The 21,405-nt window shown below is 38.9% G+C and overlaps 1 protein-coding gene across 8 annotated transcripts in view; it reads right to left on the bottom strand.

The window, feature by feature from the left end:
* DPY19L4 (dpy-19 like 4) overlaps positions 1-21,405 on the bottom strand; it is a 73,408-nt gene that overhangs the window by 45,882 nt on the left and 6,121 nt on the right. For 3 of the 8 annotated variants that reach the window (XM_042973010.1, XM_042973012.1, XM_042973017.1), the window contains exons 1-6: positions 20,689-20,804; positions 16,388-16,498; positions 8,077-8,201; positions 5,786-5,876; positions 4,817-4,938; positions 4,569-4,714 (exon numbers count right to left, since the gene is read on the bottom strand). In XM_042973010.1, the coding sequence (XP_042828944.1) occupies positions 4,569-4,714; positions 4,817-4,938; positions 5,786-5,876; positions 8,077-8,201; positions 16,388-16,498; positions 20,689-20,704 (611 nt within the window). In that variant the 5' untranslated portion in view covers positions 20,705-20,804. Of the gene's footprint in view, positions 1-4,568; positions 4,715-4,816; positions 4,942-5,785; positions 5,877-8,076; positions 8,202-10,430; positions 10,447-16,387; positions 16,499-20,688; positions 20,805-21,405 lie in introns of those variants that run through there. The other 5 variants (XM_042973011.1, XM_042973013.1, XM_042973014.1 and 2 more) reach the window with 5 other exon arrangements.

The following is a 21,405-nucleotide window of genomic DNA, read 5'->3' as shown; positions in this document are numbered from 1 at the left end:
TGGCAGAGTAACGTCCTATCATTTCTGATAATTAAGTTTTAAAAGAGATCTGGAGGGGCGCCTGGGTGGCTCAGTCGGTTGAGCCTCTGACTTCGGCTCAGGTCATGATCTCACGGTCTGTGAGTTTGAGCCCCACGTCGGGCTCTGCGCTGACAGCTCAGAGCCTGGAGCCTGCTTCACATTCTGTGTCTCCCTCTCTCTCTGACCCTCCCCCGTTAATGTTCTATCTCTCTCTGTCTCAAAAATAAATAAACATTAAAAAAAAAAAAGAGAGATCTGGCTTCCACTACGGCACACTCACTCCACACTCTTTTTGGATCACTCACTATAAAGAAAGCCAGCAGCCAAGCTGTGAGCAGCCCTATGGTGAGGGGCTTGTGTGTTGAAAAATTAAAGTCTCCCGGGCCAACAACCAGCTAAAGAACCGAGGTTTCTTGTAAAAAGTCACATGAATGAGCTTGGAAGTAGATGGTCCAGGCCAATCAAACCTTCAAATGTTTATACCCTTAAACAACTCTTGACTGCACCCTCATAACAGGCTCTGAAACAGAACCACCCAGTTAAGCCACTGTGGATTCCTGACCACCAGAAACTGTGACATAATGTTTGTTTTAAGCTGTTAAGTTTTAGGGTGATTTTTTATGCAGCAATAACTAATACATCACATACTGAAGAAAACAATCCTTTTATTATTTTAAATAATGCTAGTTTTATACTAAATACATTTCATTCTAAAAAGCAAGACTTTCTAGACCTAGTCTATGAGTTCTGAAATACTTTGGGCTATTAAATTTCTAACAATGAATTCTAATAGAATGAACTCTAATAGAATCTTTTTTTATATAGGTTTATTTTATTTTATTTTTATTTTTGAGAGAGAGAGAGAGAGAGACAGACACAGAGCATAAGCAGGGGAGGGGCAGAGAGAGATGGAAACACAGAATCTGAAGCAGGCTCCAGGCTCTGAGCTGTCAACACAGAGCCCGACATGGGGCTTGAACTCACAAACCATGAGATCATGACCTGAGCCAAAGTCGGCTGCCCAACCGTCCAGAAGCTCCAAGAGAAAGAGAATCTTAAGCATGGAGCCACTCAGCGTGGAGCCCAACCAGGGCTTATGGCCGCTGAGATCATGATCTGAGCTGAAATCAAGAGTCTGACACTTAACTGACTGAGCCACCCAGGTGCCCCCTGACTTTCTAATAGTAACTGTATTTAAAGGCAACCAAAGAACCTTCATTAATAAAGAAAAATTTTACCTTTTGAAGAATTAAGAATCTAGCTAATGAAAATAGAAACATATAATTTAATAAACCCTAATGTAATTACTAATTTCAGCAGATTATCAACTAGAGTTACAACCCTTAGGTAAATGGTTAACATTGAAAAGGGCACAGATTATTTTCTAGTCACACTATTCAATGAAGAAATCTGACTGTCATTCCCCAAAGCAGCAATCTCAGACTCACTAGGGGCAGGCCAAGTAAATACCTTGTAATTTTTAATATCATGGAACACGAAAAACATACCACCTATGATATATTCTAACTAGAACTGTTTACCTTGAACTCATCAAGCCTTTGGATATAACTTCCAGGTTATAGAAACACAAGGAATAGAGGGAAAAGCTAGATGACACCACAGGAAGCAACAAGAGAAATCCATAAGGTGGGATATTCTGTAGGATAACTGACTTGGTCTCTTCAACAGAAAAAAGGGATGTTAGATTTAAAGAGAAGTAAGGAGGGGCACCTGGCTGGCTCAGTCGGTTAAGCATCTGACCCTGGTTCAAGTCATGATCTCAACAGGTTTGTGAGTTTGAGCCCTGCATCAGTCTCTCCACTCTCAGTGCAGAGCCCACTTGGGATCCTCTGTCTCCCTCTCTCTCTGCCACCCCCTCACTCCGCTCTCTCTCTTTTCTCAAAAATAAATCAACATTTTTTTCTTAAATCTTGAAAAAAAGAATTAAAGAACATAACAACCAGATGCAATATGTGGTCCTGGATTAAATGCTGGTTTGGACAAACCAGCTTTTTGGGGTATTCTGAGGTCAACACGGGTAAGAGGTAAGATAAAAAGTTATTGAGGGGTGCCTGCCTGGATGGTTAGTCAGTACAGCATCTGACTCTTGATCTCAAGGTCCTGAGTTCAAGCCCCACATTGGGTGTGGAGCGTACTGAAAAAAAAAAGTTATTGAAGTGGAGGGGTTCATTCGGTAGAGCACGTGACTCTTGATCTCTGGGTTGTGAGTTCAAGCCCCATGTTGGGCATAGAGTTTACTTTAAAAAAAAAAAAAAGTTCTTGGAAAGGTAGACTGCTGAATAAAGAAAGCAGAATATAAAACAGTATGTGTAATATATTTCATTCTGACAAAAAAAATACACACACAAATACATACACTATATACACATACACATACATACTCACATAGAAAAAGATCCAAAAGTATAAACACCGAGGTATAAACAATGGCGAGTGATCTCCAGGTGGTGGGAATGTAAAGTTATTTTGTTTTTGCTGGTTTTAATTTTCCATAACATACATATACTGTTTTTGTAATAATAAAGTTTGGCTCATTCCTGTTTTTAAGAAGAAATATGTTTAGGGGCACCTGGCTGGCTCAGTCAGTACAGCATATGACTCAATCCTGGGGCTGTGAATTGAAACCCCATGTTGGGTATAGAACTTACTTTAAAAAAATAAAAAATAAAAATAAAAAAAAGAAGAAGAAATAGGTTTAAGCCATAAAGCTGAACAGCTATACTTTAAAACTTCTAAGGAAGATTTTTAAAATATGCTTTATATCAAATTATTGGCAGCATATGACCCTAAATATAAACAAAGCCCAGTAAGAGATATAGCCCTTAATGCCGAGTCTCAATAACTTGAAACGTATCATATTTTTTATTTGGGAATTGCCAAAAGAAAATGTTGTAGCAGAAGAAACGTTTCATTTTTTAGAAATTTAGTCATGATGGGGCGCCTGGGTGGCTCTATCAGTTAAGCATCCAACTTTGGCTCAGGTTATGATCTCATGGTTTGTGAGTTCAAGCCCCACATCAGGCTCTGTGCTAACAGCCCAGAGCCTACAGCCTGCCTCGGAATCTGTGTCTCCATCTCTCTCTGCTCCTTCCCCGCTCGTGCTCTCTCAAAAATAAATAAATGTTAAAAAAATTTTTAATAATAAAAAAATAAAAATTTAGTCATGATAAATGTTAGGGGAGAAAAGTGCTATGGAGAGAAAAAATACCCATAATTCAGAATTAAATTTTTGACACTGACCAATGCCAAGAGAATTTTTATGTCTCAAATCAGCTCTCCATTTCAAAGAAACCCCATTGCTTATTCTCTTTTTACTTACTATTAAAGAACTGAGACTGCTCTGATCACCAAAAGGGATGGATTTACTAATTCAAAGCACTCTGTGACAGATTAACACAGAATCCTTATCTGTGGTGGTTAACTTAATAGCGATATATCTTGGGTACCCAGGGGGTTTAGTCGGTTAAGCCTCTGACTCTTGATTTTGGCTCAGGTCACAATCTTGAAGTTTGTGAGATCAAGCTCCGTGTTGGGCCCCACGAGGACAGTGTGGAACCTGCTTGGGATTCTCTCTCTCTCTCTCTCTCACTCTCTCTCCCTCTCTCAAAATAAATAAATGTTGAAAAAAAAAAATAGTGATCTATCTGATGCCTCTTCTTTCTTTTCATGAAATCGTGTCATCAATTTTAAATAAAAGAGGAAAGGGGCACCTGGGTAGCTCAGTCAGTTAAGCATCTGACTTCCGCTAAGGTCATGAACTCAAGGCTCATGACTTTGAGCCCCACACTGGGCTCAGCTCTGCCAGTGTGGAGCCTGCTTAGAATTCTTTCTCTCTCTCTCTCTCTCTCTCTCTCTCTCTCTCTCTCTTTCTCTGCCCCTCCACTACTTGCATTCTCTCTCTCTCAAAATAAATAAAAACTTAAAATAAATAAATAAATAAATAAGTAGGGAAAGAAAAGGCACATCCATATATGCCAATGTTACTAAGTCTGAAAATACAGAGATACAAGGTGAGTTTATTCGCCTTCAATTGTTGCATAACAAATGACCACAAATGTATAGGCTTAAAACAACACAAATTAGCTAAAAAACCTACCCCAGTTCCTCTGGATACTTTGCTCAGGGACTCCCTAAGCTAAAATCAAAGCACCTGCCAGGGCTGCCATACTCATGCAGGGCTTGTGGTCTTTTCACAGGTTCGCTGGTTGCTGGCAAAATTCATTTCCTCCTCACTTCAATCCAGCAACAGCACGGCAACCTGTCTCATGCTTCAAATATCTCTGACCTCCCCTTCTGCACCAAGTGGAGAAAGATCTCCACTTTTAAGGGCTCATATGATTGTATCAGGTCCACCACGTAATCTTCGTATCTTAAGGTCAACTGTGCCATGTAACATAACATAACCAGGAATGATATCTCATCCCAGGTTGGGATTAGGGTGTAGAATATTTGGGGGATGGCATTTTTAGAACCAAATACCACAGCCATAAAAAACTGTAAAACTTAATTAAGAAAACATCTTTTACCTGTTAATAATGAACCATGCAACAGTAAGCATTCCTGCTAGCCATGTTCCACTCATAAGCCAGCTTGTAACAAATAAAGCAGTAACGTATATTCCTTGCAATCCAAAAACAATGCCAATATAGAAGTATACTGGCTCAATAATCTCCTAATTGGCAAAAAAAAGAAAAGATAATAGAACAACATTAAATAATGTTAATGATTCATAAACATGTAAGAAAATAAATATTAAAGTCAAAAGAAAACATACATTGCTACCAGTTGCTTGATACAAAACACTGGCGATAAGTTCTGGATATAGAGACATTTGCTGCACTGCATTTATAGTCTTCAGAGATACAGTTTTGTTATTGTGTGTCAATTCATAAACACCTAGAGACAGAAAAATTTTTCTCCAGATTATTTATTCTGCTTTAAAATAATTAAACATGTCAGAGGTCATTAAATATTTTAAGTTATTAAGAAAAATCTCAAAATACAATACACTGTGCCTCATTTTTCCAATGTCTTTATTAAGTATAAAAAAGAGTAATACTTTTTTTAATAATTTTTTTAATATTTATCTAGTTTTGAGAGAGAAAGAGAGACAAACAGAGAGCAAGCAGGGGAGGGGCAGAGAGAGAGGGAGACACAGAATCCAAAGCAGGCTCCAGGCTCTGAGCTGTCAGCACAGAGCCTGATGCGGGGCTCGAACTCACAAACTATGAGATCATGACCTGAGCTTGAAGTTGGACACTTAACTGACTGGGCCACCCAGGCACCCCTAAAGAGTAATACTTCTATTCTGAGACAATTTTCCACATTCAAGTGCTCACACATAGAGCAATGTTTTATTTTAGAAAAATGTTATTAAAAAAAATTTTTTTTAATGTTTATTTATTTTTGAGAGAAGGAGACAGAGCATGAGCAGGAGAGGGGCAGAGAGAGAGGGAGACACAGAACCTGAGGCAAGCTCCAGGCTTTGAGCTGTCAGCACAGAGCCTGATGTGGGGCTCAAACTCATGGACCGCGAGATCACGACCTGAGCCGAAGCCGGGCGCTTAACCAGCTGAGCCACCCGGGCGCCCCTAGAAAACATTGTTATTAAAAATACAAATGTGAGGGGTGCCTGGCTGGCTCAGTTGGTAGAACGTATGACTCTTGATCTCAGGTTCCTGAGTTTGAGCCCCACGTTGGAGGCAGAGTGTAATTTAAAAAGATACAAATGTGGTTATCATACCTCTTTCAAATGAGGGCGCTTTTAACATATCTTTATAATAAGAATAATAAATGGCACTGTCACCTTGAAATGTGATTTCTCGTTCGAGTTCCTAAAAGAAAATGAAATGATTATTTAAATACCAGTATCCTAAATTTCAACTGTAATCTTCTTTTTCTCTCGTCTTCTAAATTAATGCTATGTATTTATCATTTTATTCAAAGACATGTTTGAATTGTCCTTTAATCATTAGTGGTCACATTAAGGAGGTTAAACTTTTCAATAATCTGGCAATCATTTTAATGAAACACCTAAGGTTTAAAATGGATCGTAGGTCATAAGTCATTTACCTATTACATACAAGGAAAAGCAGAAAAATGCCCTAAGGACAGCAAGAATAGTAAGGCAGGTAATAAAAAATGATGGTTAAGGTGTTAAAGTGCATAAGAAAAAGATAAGTTTAAGAAGAAATCAGTATTTTCTATTGCTATTCCACTTCCTTATGTATCCAGAATTGCAAACTCTTAACTAGTATTTTCAAGAGCAGCAGACACCTAATCAGCGCTTTTCAAATGAACTTCCGGAAATGTAAGTAAATCTTAAATTTCCTAAAATTGGGCTATACAGAGCCAAGAATATAGGTAATTCAAAAACTCTGAAAAATTGTGCATTTCAAGATGAATCAAGGTTTCATAAATCTATAGTCTTTGAAAATGCAACTTCTTTATTTTCATGAATATTTATCAATTAATACAAAAGATATCAGACCAGCTTCCCCAAGATCTGATCAACAGAACTTGCTAAGATATAAATGAGTGTTACGTAAGAGTTCTATAGTTAAAAAAATAAATAAATAAAATAGTTCTATGGTTAAATGAGTTGTGAAAAGGTCGCATGAAAGAAAATTAGTGGGTTTCTTTACTGCAAGACTTTTAAGAGTTTCAGTATATGTTATGCATGGTGAATCTCAAAAGAGAAAACCTTTCCCATATCTATTTGACCAGTGAATTTTTCCCCCTCATTTGGAGTTCATTAAATATATTTCCTTAAAATGATTCTTTATGAATGGAAACAATTTGTTTCTAAGATTTCAAAGATGTAAACTTTTGATCAATGCTTCTCAGATTTAATGTGCATATGAAACTCCTAGAGATCTTATTAAAAGATCTCTGATTAGATTCTGATTCTAAAGTAGGGCCTGAGAATCTGTGATTCTGAAAAAGCTCCCAGGTATTGTCAATGTTCCTGGCTTATATACAAGGTTTTAAAAAACAAGGTTCTTGATGTATGCCTTCTATATTTTCAAACCTTTGGTTGTTCTCAATTCTGCCTATAATAACACAACTGCTTGGAAATATTTTGAAATACTGATCCCAGACACTCCCCAGTACCCCACCTAAGAGTCTGTGAGGGAGGTTATGTTTTGAAAGCTCATCAGATGACTTTATTGTACATCCAGTATTGAGAACTACTAATGGTTAATCTGCATAACATTTTCAAGGAAACAGAGGATATACTACCGTAATAGCTTTTGTCAAGACAATACAAATAATTATTCAGCTAAATGTTTTGGTGGGATTAGGTCAATCAATGGCTTAAAAACATTTAGTCAGTTTGACGAAGGCGACGACTACTACTACTACAAAACAGCTTGGACCAAAAAAGAAAAGTCTCCAGAGTCAAGTGATAACACTGTGAACTTTGTCAACGCATATTAAAGATGTATCTGATTGTGAAGTTAAGTCTGAGAACAAACTTATTCAAAGGCTAAATTATGAATTAAGTAACTATAGGGCCTAAAGAGTGTGAAATGCACATGACTTAAAACCAAACATTAATCATACTAATATGTAAGAGACATCTTAATAAATACTGTCATGCATGTTAATCATTTCCAATCCCCCACAAACATTCTAATCATGTCATCTAAAAATTAAAATATTTTACTGCTGAAACTTCTATAGACTGTTTCTGAAATGTAAACTCCATAAACTAAAAGACTGACTAAACTGTAACATTTCACGGTCTTCAAAAACTCCTGATAAGCTAGTTACATGAAGGAAAGTACCCTTAGTTTAGAAACCCATAGTCTCTATTCTATGGCCTTGAAATATATTGTATTACATTTTTCAAGGTTGACCCTGTGACTATGTTAAAACAGCTTCTACACCATTTTGTTTCTTATGGCTGTAAATAAGAAAGCACTTTTCATACTTATCATACATATATTTTGGCTCCCTGTAAAACACATTACTTAAGTTAAAATTAAATACTAAAACAACTTCCATATGCTCAAAATTCTTTCTTCTTACCTGCCTGTTGGAAAACCAGAATTTCCGTTCATGGTATGCTGATAAATACAGAGCATACATCATACCACTAGTAACTGCTGCAAGACAGCCAATGAAAATCTTTGCAAAGCGCTGAAATAATACATCTGAAAAAGCATATTAAAAGTAATCAGATGTAGATGATATTTATATTTATGCACTTCTATTTTTAAAAAGTAACCAACTCTAACTCTGTTCTTCCTCCCCCAAACCTAGAACCTTAATCTAATGAGAAAAACAGCAAATTCCAATAGAGGGGTATCCTAAATATACCTGACCAGTACTCTTCAAAACTGTCAAGGTCACTAAAAACAAGGAAAGCCTAAAAAAATTGCCACAGCCAAGAGGAGTCTAAACGTAATGTCAACTAAACGTAATGTAGGATCCTGGAACAGAAAAAGGACATTAGGTAATAACTAAACAAATCTGAATAAAGTGTGGACTTTAGTTAAAAATACTGTATCGGAGCACCTGGGTGGCTCAGTTGGGTAAACCTCTGACTTTGGCTCACATCATGATCTCATGGGTCATGAGTTTGAGACCTGCGTTGGGCTCTGTGCCACAGTGTGGAGCCTGTTTGGGATTCTCATTCTCTCTCTCTCTCTCTCTCTCTCTCTTCCCCCCACCCCCCCCGCCCCTCCCCAGCTTGCTTTCTCTCTCTCAAAATAAATAAACTTAAAAATAAAAATAAAATAAAAAGAAGTGTATCAACATTGGTTTGTTAATTATAACAAGTATACCATACTAATATAAAATGTTAATAAGAGGGAAAACTGTGTGGGCAGAGGGAGGGTATAACAAGGGAACTCTACACTATCTGTTCAATTCTTCTATAAATCAAAAAAGGTTTCAAAAATTAAAATCTATTAATCAAAAGAAAGAATAAAAATAATGTACTACGAAATATCTAAAGGAAAGATAGGGGTTCATTCAGAATTACTATTGATAGCTTTTCCTTATCAAGGAGTTTTTTTTATTGAGGAATAATTTACATATTATATAGCCATTTAAAATATATAATTCAATGATCTTTGATGATTATGTATTTAAAACATCATATACAACTGTTACATATATATATCTACTTCTTGATGAAACAACATAAAACACATTTGGATTTTCTACACACAGGATGATTTGGTCCTGCTATAGCTATTAGGTATAATAAGGCATAAGGGCCCAAAGTCCAGTGTTCTGTTACTGAATGACTGACAGGTCTGTAAAAAACTCAACTTGCTGATTTGTTCGTTTAGCTAAACTAAAATCTTAACCATTTTCAAAATATTATTTATTTATTTAAAAAAAAAATTTTTTTTTAACATTTATTTATTTTTGAGACAGAGAGAGAACATGAACAGGGGAGGGTCAGAGAGAGAGGGAGATACAGAAGCTGAAACAGGCTTCAGGCTCTGAGCTGCCAGCACAGAGCCCGATGCGGGGCTCGAACTCACAGACAGTAAGATCATGACCTGAGCCAAAGTCGGCCGCTTAACCGACTGAGCCACCCAGGAGCCCCCAAAATATTATTTAATAAATACTAGTTTTCATATAATACTAAAGACATTAAGCAGACTAAATAGTTAGATATCACTAAGTCAAGGCACCTGGCTGGCTCAATCAGTAGAGCATGGGACTCTAGATCTCAGGGCTGTGAGTTCAAGCCCCATGTTAGGTGTAGAGATTACTTTTAAAAAAGATATCAGTAAGTCTATGAGAATTATATTCAAAACGCTTTAGAAACACTACTCAATAAATCAAATATTAGTATCAGTATAACAAAATCATTTTAAAATTACTGTTTTCAGAGGCACCTGGCTGGATCAGTCAGTGAAGCGTCCAACTCTGGATTTTGGCTCAGGTCACGATCTCACAATTCATGAGTTCAAGCCCTATATCAGACTCTATGCTGACAGTGTGGAGGCTGTTTGGGATTCTCTCTCTCCCTCTGTCTCTGCCCCTCCCCTGCTTGCTCTCTGGCTCTCAAAATAAATAAACATTTCAAAATAATAAATAAAATTACTGTTTTCAACAGCATGTGTAAAGCATTTGGCCTGGCACATAGTAAGACCTCAGTAAATACTAGCTATTATTGTTGAAATATATGTGCAAAAATATATAAGATAGTCATTTAAAGCAATGTTGACATAATATGAACTATAAAAAACTGGTAAGGAAACTTATCAATGGTGGCAGTTTAACAAAAGTTCTTCCAAGTTTCTGAACATGTATCTCTTCCTGTTTTTTTCATTAAGTCTTAGATAATGGCAAATTAACCCTAATTATCTGGGGCTATTATAAAAAGTATGTAAACCAAATCCTACATATAAATGTCTTACCTTAATACTAAATATGCTGTTTTCAAAGTTTTTTGTGAAGAGTCAAAGATGGAATAAAAAAAAAAAGAGCACTACATAAATGTCTGTATCAGTAACACAGGTCATAGTTAAGTAATATTTAAAGCTAACGAAAAATCTAATGACGTTAGGAAAAGAAATTTAAGATTCAATTTCACGAAAAGTTAAAAAAAAAAAAAAGGAAAGAAAAGGAGAAGTATAACTGCATTGAAAAAAATATAAGCAATACTTGCCAAAACTTTTAAGAGTAGTTCTATCTACTGGCATTATTCATATATTTTATTTTTATTATACTTTTCTCCATTTTCCACATTTTCTGCCCTAAAAATATATTTTTGTAGTCAGGGGGAAATACTATTTTATAGTAGTTATCTCTAGTTATCTCTAGATTGTTTAATCTTTCTTATATTGTATTTTCCAAAATGGTTTAAATAACCACTCTATTAGTAAGCTTTGCTGTGATTAAAAAAAAAGGTACCTCATATTATTAGTGGCTTACAAAATAAAGGTTTAGTTCTCACTTAGGCTACTTGTTGGTATTGGGTCTGCAGTGACTCTCCACCCAATTCCAGACTTCAGATTAGCTGTGGTTCTTCTTGGATCTTCTTCAGAGTTCCAGATTGGGGTCAATCCCTATTTGAGACACGCTATTCTCATGAGGAAAAGAGCAGAACAGGCAGAGCATACAATGCCTCTTACAGTTTCTGGTCAAAACTAGTACAGTGTTGCTTCTACTCACATCCCATTGGTCCACGTGAGTCACGTGGATAAGCCTGACAATGAGGTAGTGAAGTAAACACTGCTTCAGAGACTGCGCTCCAAATCACATGGCAATGGGAAGGAATGGATAATTCACTTTCGTGAAGGGAGCAAATATGTGGGAACAGTAAAAGAGTCCACCAGGGTCTGCCCCACTCATCACAAACACTCATTTCCTGCCCAAAGGCAAAACACTCTCACTGCTTTTCAAGAAAAACATCCTAAGAGCAGCTTATTCAGCTTGTTTCCTGCATGTATACATCATTTTAGGATCTGAATAGTTGCATCCTCTTAAATTTAGGCTGATAGTTCTTTTAACAGTACATCTCTCTTGGGGTGCCTGGGTGGCTCAGTTAAATGTCCAACTTTGGCTCAGGTCATGGTCTCATGGTCTGTGAGTACAAGTCCCACATCAGGCTCTGTGCTGACAGCTCAGAGTGAGGAGCCTGCTTTGGATTCCGTCTCCCTCTCTCTCTCTGCCCCTCCCCCACTCACATTCTGTCTCTCTCTCTTTCTCTCTCAAAAAACAGATAAACGTTAAAAAAAAAAAGCAAACAAAAAAACAAAACAGTACATCTCTCAAAAGCTTAGCAGGCAATTCTCCTAGATATTTACCTAACAGAAAAAAAAGAACAAATGTCCACAAAAATATCTGTAGAACTATGTTCACAGAAGCCTTATTCATAATAGCTAAATACTGAAAACTACTCAAATGTCCAACAAGAACAAAATAGTTAGAAAATTACAGCAACATGAATGAATCTCAAAATGATTATATATATATTTTTTTAATTTTTTTGAACATTTATTTATTTTTGAGACAGAGAGAGAGCATGAACAGGGGAGGGTCAGAGAAAGAGGGAGACACAGAATCTGAAACAGGCTCCAGGTTCTGAGCTGTCAGCACAGAGCCCGACGCAGGGCTCGAACCCACGGACCGCGAGATCGTGACCTGAGCCGAAGCCGGACACTTAACCGACTGAGCCACCCAGGCGCCCCAAAATGATTATATTTTTAAAGGATAAAATGCTAAGTGAAAGAATCCAGACACAAAAGCACACATGTTGTATGATTCCACTTACATGAAATTCTACAACATGCAAAACTAATTAATCAATATTGATAAGTATCCGAAGGGTGGTTGTCTTGGGGGGGTACAGGGAAAATCTACTGGAAGGGATACAAAGAAGCTTTCTGGGATAACGGAAATGTTCTGTATCTTGTTAATTGGACTAAGATGTCAAAACTCATTTAATAAAATACCTAAGATTCTGGGCATTTTTTTTTTTTTTAACGTTTATTTATTTTTGAGACAGGGAAAGACAGCATGAATGGGGGAGGGTCAGAGAGAGAGGGAGACACAGAATCTGAAACAGGCTCCAGGCTCCGAGCTGTCAGCACAGAGCCCGATGCGGGGCTCGAACTCACGGACAGTGAGATCATGACCTGAGCCGAAGTCGGATGCCCAACCGACTGAGCCACCCAGGCGCCCCTCTGGGCATTTTTCAATATGTTAACTATACAGCTATACCTCAGTGCAGTTCCAGACCACTACAATAAAGTGAATACTGTCATAAAGTGAATCAAATTAATTTTTTTGGTTTCCCAGTATATATAAAAGTTATGTTTACACTATACTGTAGCCTATTACGTGTGCGATAACATTACATCTATAAAAACAACATACCTATCTTAACTAACGCTAAAATAAGCTAACCATCGCCTGAGCTGTCAATGAGTCACAATCACTGATCACAGATCACCACAAGAAATACAATGATAATACACTGCAAGAATTACCAAAATGTGACACAGAGACATAAAGTTAGCAAATGGTGTTGGAAAAATGGAGCCAATAGACTTGCTTGCCACTAACCTTCAATTCATTAAAAAAACAAAAAAACAGGGGCGCCTGGGGGGTTCGGTCGGTTAAGCCTCCAACTTCGGCTCAGGTCATGATCTCAGGTTTGTGGGTTCGAGCCCCGCATCGGGCTCTGTGCTGACAGCTCAGAGCCTGGACCCTGCTTTAGATTCTGTGTCTCCCTCTCTCTCTCTGCTCCTCTCACGCTCTATCTCTCAAAAATAAATAAACATTTAAAAACAAAAAAACAAAACAGAAAAAAAAAAGATATCTGCAAAGTACAACATGAAGCACAATTAAAGGCGGTATGCCTGTACCTTAATTTTTAACAGTTAAATCACTTATTTTTGCAAAGAAAAAAACAATTTTGTTAGCTTTTTACCTACTTGATTCTATTCAGTTCCATGTTCCAACAACTACACAGTAGTCCCCCTCCCCACTGTCTGTGGGGGATATATTCCAAGATCCTTAGCAGATGCCTCAAACTGAATTCTAGTAGTGAACCCTAGATATGCTATGTTTTTTCCTATACATACACACCTAGGATAAAGTTCAATTTATTAATTAGACACAGTAAGAGATTAACAATAATAGCTAATAATAAAATACAACTATAACAATATGCTGTAATAAAAGTTATGTGAACATGGTCTCTCTCTTAAAATATCTTATTGTACTGTACTCACTTTACTTCTTGTGATGATAGGAGATGATAAAATTCCCATGTGATGAGATGAAGTGAGAAGAATGACAAGGCATTGTGAGTGTGACATAGCATTACACTGCTAACAGTACATACTTTGACAATACGTCAGAAAGCAGATCATCTGCTTCCAAACTCTGATTGACCAGATAACTGAATCCATGGAAACTGAAACTACTGGATAAGGTGGGGGACTACTGTAAACACAATTTTATTTCTAGATGAGTCTTGGGAAGGTTTAACTACATGTATTTGAGCTTTTGTAGAACCACACTCTATCTTACTTTATCCAACTGAAAGGATTTACTAGGAAATACCTTAATGCATTCATATATTTTAACAAACTATGTGCTGACAGCCATGCCCCTGATTTAGTCATTGCCCTGAGGATTTATCTTAATCAGCCTTTGTTACTCAAAGTATTTCTCAATTTTCTCGATTTTACTAGCTGAAATAGTTCTAACTCAACACTACAAGTCCCAGAAATTTTGGATTCTCTATTTTTCTCTTCCTTCCCGTTTGCAAATAGGCCAAATCTGTTTTAAATTCATCTTTCTTGTAATCAAATGCAGCTGATAACCAAGGCACTCTAGTAACATTCTGTTTTATAATCTTGTCACCTAAAATAATAAAAAAATTTAGTATTAAAATTGTAACTCTTCACAGGAAACAGATACAAATGTTTTGTCACTGCATAACATGGATTATTATTTTTCCAGCTTCCAAAAAATTTTCTTGCTGCTAGCCCCTAAACTAGTTCTGTAGATGACCCACTGCCTTTACCTTATTTGAGAAAAAATATATAAATGTGCCTTCGACTCTTTATGGGCAAGAAGCAATTTGAGAAGGCATTTCAGTCCCTAAGGATGGCATGTTCTCCAAAGCCATCTTCATATATGGTTCAGCAGGATAACAGAAAAGGAAGGACCTCTAGAGGGTGGACTCAAGGACCACACAGAATAATGAAGCTACTCCCAAGGTAAACAACTAGGGCCTAATCAAGAAACATCTCTACACCAGAGTAAGAAGACCTCATATTTATCTTGTAGGATTTCAAAACTGCTATGAACCAGTGGCTGATGTACGTCTCTCACTCTTCCTCTTTCTGAGGAAAGAAAAGTTAACATAGCATAGCAGCTCTACAATTACTTTGCCAAGAAAGGTCTGCTTGCAAGGTAAACTCTGCTGGAACCTGGGAACTTGGATTTCAGGAGGGTTATCACCATTCTCTCATGTTAGTTTACTGTACCTGACCTGTTTGTATAAACAATGTGGTTCATGCTCATTGCTTTCCTTCTGGGAATCTAGTTTGGGTATGTGGTAGGAAAAGGTATGGCGACCAGCTAACAGTAAAAACTGTGCAGGCGAGCCAGGGTGGCTCAGTCGGTTAAGTGTCCAACTTCAGCCCAGGTCACAATCTCACAGTCCGTGAGTTCAAGCCCTGCATCAGGCTCTGCTCTGACAGTGCAGAGCCTGCTTGGGATTCTCTCTCTCACTCTCTCTATGCCCCTCCCCTACTCGCACTCTATCTCAAAATAAATTAAAACACACACACACACACACACACACACACACACACACACACACACACACAAATTCTGTGCAGAGCCATTAATGAGCTTCCCTGGTAGACAAAACTTTACAAATGTCACAATTTGATGCTTGAAGGAGTTAGCACATCTTGTGTAACTCCATTAGGAAAGGAATCAGGGAAGCTTATGCCTAGATCTTACAGATTTTAGCCCACAGACCTTTTCCCTTTGCTGATTTTGTTTTGTACTGTTCACTGTAATAAATCACAGCTGTAAATATTCTGAGGCTGCAAGTCCTTCTAGCTCATCACCAAATGGGGGTGGCCTTGGAGACCCCTGACACAGAGCACAAAATTTATCTTTTTAATTCATGGGTCTCTGGACTAGAATGAATCATAGCTGGCCCTGAACAAGACCTTGGGCCTCAAGACTGATGCCATGACCGGGTAAGACTGAGTGTCTTCCTGGGTCAGAGAGGTAGTGAGAGTATTTTGTCTGACGGAGAAAAGCAAATATTTATGACTAAAAGGACAGAATGTGGTAGACTGTTATTATTATTCCCACTTATTTTGTCCTTTCTTATAGAAAGATTATTCATCTCTGCCCACTACCATGTGACTTGCAATGCATCCCTGTAGTCAGAGTATACTTCTCCATCTCATTGTCTGGATTAATTATGTGACTTATGTGACTTGCTTGGGTCAACAGAATGTGACTACAAGTAGCGGTGTGCCAGTTCAACAGAAACTTTAAGAGACACCGAATGATTCTGCCTGTTCTCCCGTTCTTTTCCTCTGCCATAAGAAAACCATATCCCAAATAGGGGCTGTTCCTTCAAGATACATGAAGCTAAACCAGCCAACCTGCAGCCACAACACGTAACATTAGTCAGAAATAAGTGTCTTTTGTAAGCCAGTGAGATTTAGGGCTTGTTCTACAACAAAACCTATGAAAGCTGACTGCCAACACCATACAATTAATCTCAAAATAGGCATAAACATTTAAAACATTAATATAAAATATACTACCTAATGTATAAAAAAACATTTTTATAGTAGCATGAAAACAAATTTATCTAACTTACGTTTTGGAGCTCTTTCAGGCATTGGAGTATCACGAATTTTCTCTTCTTTGGCAGATTCCTTATTTTCTGAAGACTTCAGCTTTCTTCTCTGGCGCAGTTCTACAGTTGGTCCTTAAAATATTTAAGAAGTTATTGCAACATGTGTATCAAGCTGTTCTAATCTGTAATCCAAACGAATTCACTTTTATTATAATAGGGCAATGAGTCACATAGAGATCTTTTAGTATCAAAGATAACTTTTTTCCACAATTATTTTAGCACTTCTTGAAAAACAATCTTTCATACAAAAAAAAAATTTAGGTTCTGTCTGCCATCTGTGCTTTCAGAGTCCTAGTGATAAATCAACAAGCTCTTCTCCTGAGATAATGTTATTTTCAAAATATCCCAAAATAAGTAAACTCCTTTCTAGAATGACTGGGGAACAAGGTGTTATTTAATACATTAGCATAATATTCTAGTTACCTGAGAATATCACATTCATCATTCAAGGATTAACCATTTTTTAAAATTTGAATATAATAAAATACATTGATCATAAAATTATACTTCATTTTTAAAATAATCCTGCAAGCTCTGCAGAATTTCACAGTGCTGTGGTATTGTCATTGTAATAGATTGTTTTATAGATTTAGGTATTAGAAATAGGCTGAACCTATAAATATCCCTGTATGTGGGAAGTTGTCAGAAAATTTCCCAATATTAGACTACCCCTTCTATGTCTGACAAAAAATGTAAAGCAGAAAGTACCTCCAAACTAGTAAACTAAATTCCAAATGAAACAAGAATTTACTATATTCAACCTAACTACGTTTCCTTCCTAGAATTAATTATCTTATAGAGTCGACTATGACTGTCGTGTAGGTGCAGACTGTCCTCCCAACCTTATAAGATGGTTCAAGAATTTATTTCCTTCTTAACGGAGCAGAGGAGAGTTTTCTTTTCTCTTAGGAATGACTTTAGGCTATGAAATGTGAGCCTAAAAAGACAAGTCACAAAAGGAAAATGAATCAGCTACTGTTGATCAGATGAAGGGCTCTACCTTTACAGTGGAGGGGCACCAGGTTGGCTCAGTCGGAGGAGCACGTGACTCCTGATCTTGGGGTCATGAGTTTGAACACCATGTGGGGTGCAGATATTACTTAAATAAATAAAACTTTTAAAAATTCCTTTAAAAAAATCCTCTAGCTTTACTGTGGAAAATGAAAAAACAAATACACATTTTCTTAATTTATTTTTTTCTAAATGTCTATACCCAAATGGTGCTTGAACTCATGCCCCTGAGAAACAGAGCTGCATGCTCTTCCAACTGAGTCAGCCAGGTGGCCCTATTGGTTTCTGCTCAGATCATGATGTTCATGGTTCATGCTGACAGCACGGAGCCTGCTTGGGATTCTCCCTCTCTCCCTCTCTCTCAAAATAAATTAAATAAACTAAAAAAAGAATTTGTCTTCCCCTGCTCTGTGATAAAAGAAAAGTTAAAAGCACCCAACAAAGGGCACCTGGGTGGCTCAGTCGGTTAAGCTCTCCCCCACTTGTGCTGTCTCTGTCTCAAAAACATTAGGAACACCTGGGTGGCTCAGTCAAGCATAAAACTTTTCTTAAATTCTTAAAACATTTATTCACTTTTGAAAGACAGAGACACAGTGTGAGCAGGGGAGGGGCAGAGACAGAGGGAGACACAGAATCCGAAGCAGGCTCCAGGCTCTGAGCTGTCAGCACAGAGCCCGACGTGGGGCTCAAACCCACAAATCGTGAGATCATGACCTGAGCCGAAGTCAGGCGCTTAACCGAGTGAGCCACCCAGGTGCCCCAAGCATAGAACTCTTGATCTCAGCTCAGCCCATGATCTCATGAACCATGAGCTCTTTGGTCACGGCACAGAGCCTGCTTAAGATTTTTTCCCTCTCTCTCTGCCCTTACATGCACTCTCTCTCAAAATAAACAAATACATATTTTTTTTAAAGTCAAACTAAACGAAAATGATAACATAAAGGGGCACTTAAGTTGGTTAAGTACCCAACTCAGGCTCAGATTACAATCTCACAGGGAGTTCGAGCCCTGCATCCAGCGTTGTGCTGACAGTGCAATGCAGAGCCTGCCTGGGGTTCTCTCTCGCTCCCTCTCTGTCGGCCCCTCCCCCATGGTTCGTGCACACACTCTCTCTCTCAAAATAAGTAAATAAACTTAAAAAATAAAACGAAAATGACAACATAGCCACAAAAATAACCCAATATTTCAGTCTCTGGTCCAGCAACCTTCACATGAGATAGTGAGCAGAGCTACAAATAGGCCAGCAAATGTCCATCCAAACTATTCCACATGAACTGCTGTATTCAAAGTTGTCACTTGTTTGTTCTAACATTTCTTTCAGGAAGCCTTAAGTATGAACAACCTGAGGCTCTACTGCATCAAGAAAGACATTTTTCATAAGATGAGATTCTCAAAATCATGTACTTGGAGTAACAGTGGGACAATGAAAAGGATCCAAGTGAATGTGAATGATAACAAAAAAGGGATCTAGGGAAGATATGGATACAAGTAAAATACACCATGTAGACTAATTTTAAGATAATATGTATTTTGAAAAAATTTAGAGGGCCAAATAAACGTAAGGCACACAAAATAATGCCTAGCACACAGACATGTTTGCTATAAATATCATTACTAGCATTATTTTAATAAATAAGAATATAATTATTTATTGCTGACTATTATATCCCAGCACCTAACATAGTAGGCACCCAAATGTTTACAGAATTGAAAATTTTGTTGAATGAAACTATATTTTAAGAAAACTTCAATCCATTAATTGTTCCATTTAACATGTATTTGCTTACCTGTAATTCTACAATGAAAAATCATTTTTCCTTTTTTATCCCATGAGTAAATTTTACAGAATAGTGTGGTATTGATTTAATTAAGTGTAACTATAATATCCTAAAGCAATTTCTCATTTTGCATGATGCAAACTATTAAAGACTTTAAGTATTGCAGTACTTTTTTCCTGCTTTAGATTAAGCATGAAAGGGCTCATGGAAACATACAAGCTAGCTTATCAACCTACTCCACAGATTTGCAAGTAGTCAGAAAAGGAAAAAAAAATCAAGAAATGTTTTAAACTACTGCAACCAAAAATAAAACCAAGGTAACAAATGGAATTACTTATCCCTTATCAACTACAAACAGCACTGGTTTTGAAGTTGTATATTAGGAAGAGTGTCTTAAATTTAGATCAGCTTTAACACTCTGAAACCTCAAAAAAGAGGAGGCAGATAATGAAGTCAGTGTGAGCATAGACAGAGACAAGGCAGAAAGCCAAAGAGCAATAAACAATTTTTTAAATATCACTTTCCACCGAATTCTTGAAATTCCCTCCTTGCACTCTTGGTTCAATAAAGGTTTAAATCTAAATGAGATCACATTCACAACCGCACTCAAGGAAGTAAAAAGTCATGTTTCCCACCAGGATGCAAAATCTAACCGCTCAGTCAAGGGACACCATCAAATAGATCTCACGGGTATTATGAAGTTGTTATGCCATGAATGCGTCCTGTGATATCTATCACTAGCTGATCAATTCCTCCAACTCCCCAATTATCTCTCATACTTATCATTTTAAATATCACTGAAGAGCTTAATTTTCTTAACATTGGCCCTGTGGGGGCATGGAAAGCTTTCTCCGGCCCACCCACTTTCACCCTCAAAGCACTCGTGGCTTCCTAATCCTCCCAAAATACTTACACCCTTCAGCCTTTACCACCTCCCCCTAACCTGTAAGTGACCAGGCCTTCTTCAGTTTCCCCTCACCAACCCCCGCCTCTTTCTACACCCTAGGCGTGCGGCTCCTCTCGCCCTGTGACTTCATATTTATCAGCGTCCACAGACCTCTGAAGAGGGCACTCAGAATGAGGGGCATTTGTTTAAACACTCTCACTTTCAAATATGCACTCAGTGCCCAAGCCTCCATCTTCTAAACCAAACTATGCTCCCCACCCCATTAATTATCTACTAGTGGCCTCCCCTCTCAAGCACTCCTCCCACCCCCAGCTTTTTCTCTACCAGCCCGATTCCCAACTTTAAGCTCCACCTTTGCTTCCCACTGAGGCGGACAAAACTTCAGGCCACTCACTTCGCTCCCAAATGTCCCCGCGCCGCCGCCACCCCGCTTCTTCCCGCCCCCCACCCCGCGCGGCCGCGGCCACTGACCGCCCGCAGCCCAGGCCTCTGGGCCCCTCGCGCCCCCGCCCCTCTTTCCCGCGACCACGAGCGACAGTTGGCGCGCTGGACCCCGGGGCCGTCACCTTCTTCCTCCGCCATCGTCTCCGCGGAGGTCCGGGCGCCCCTCAGGCTCCCGCGCGGCCCGGAGTCGCCGGTCCTCAGCGTCGCCGAGCCCCTCGGCAGCCCCAGGACAGCTCCCGGCCGCCGCGCCCCCACTTCCTGACCCGCCCCCCTCCGGTGTCGCCGCCAACCGCGTCTCCCCGGGCTGCCCGGGAACCAGAGAGCCGAGAGCGAAGGGCAGCCGGAGCGTTTTGCGGGCGTGCCTGGGCCTGCGCGGGCAGGAAGGGGAGTCGCCGCGGGTGGCACCGCCCACAGCCCTCGCTCCGGGCCCGCTCGAGCAGTTTGCCGAAGCCCCTCCCTTCGCCCGCCCCTTCCGAAAGGTGGGAGCGCAGGGGGCTGGCCGAGGCTTTTGTCTTCCGACTCAGTCGGAGAATAGCGTCGGCCACATCTTCCAGATCCGAACCCCGTCCGCGCCCCATTTTACAGAGAGGAAGCTGAGGCCCCCGAGATGGACTGGAGGCCATCTGGAAGCCAGGGCTCCGAACTCCTCTCGGTACCTGCGTGCCGGGTGATTTCAGGCAGCGGTAAAACGCTCTGGATGGCGCTTCGGTGTAGTAGGCCACGTGCTCATTACAAGAAAGCTTGTGCTTGGAACTTTGTTTTTAACTCCCCAAACTGGTTGGACAAATGCATTTGCGTTTCAGGATATTTAAAGAAACAGTAATACGATGGTCAGTGGG

The sequence above is a fragment of the Panthera tigris genome, chromosome F2 (genome assembly GCF_018350195.1).
Source record: "Panthera tigris isolate Pti1 chromosome F2, P.tigris_Pti1_mat1.1, whole genome shotgun sequence".
NCBI classification, from domain to species: Eukaryota; Metazoa; Chordata; class Mammalia; order Carnivora; family Felidae; genus Panthera; species Panthera tigris.
The sequence above is the reverse complement of the archived record's forward strand: the minus strand, read 5'-3'. Positions and strand labels throughout refer to the sequence as shown.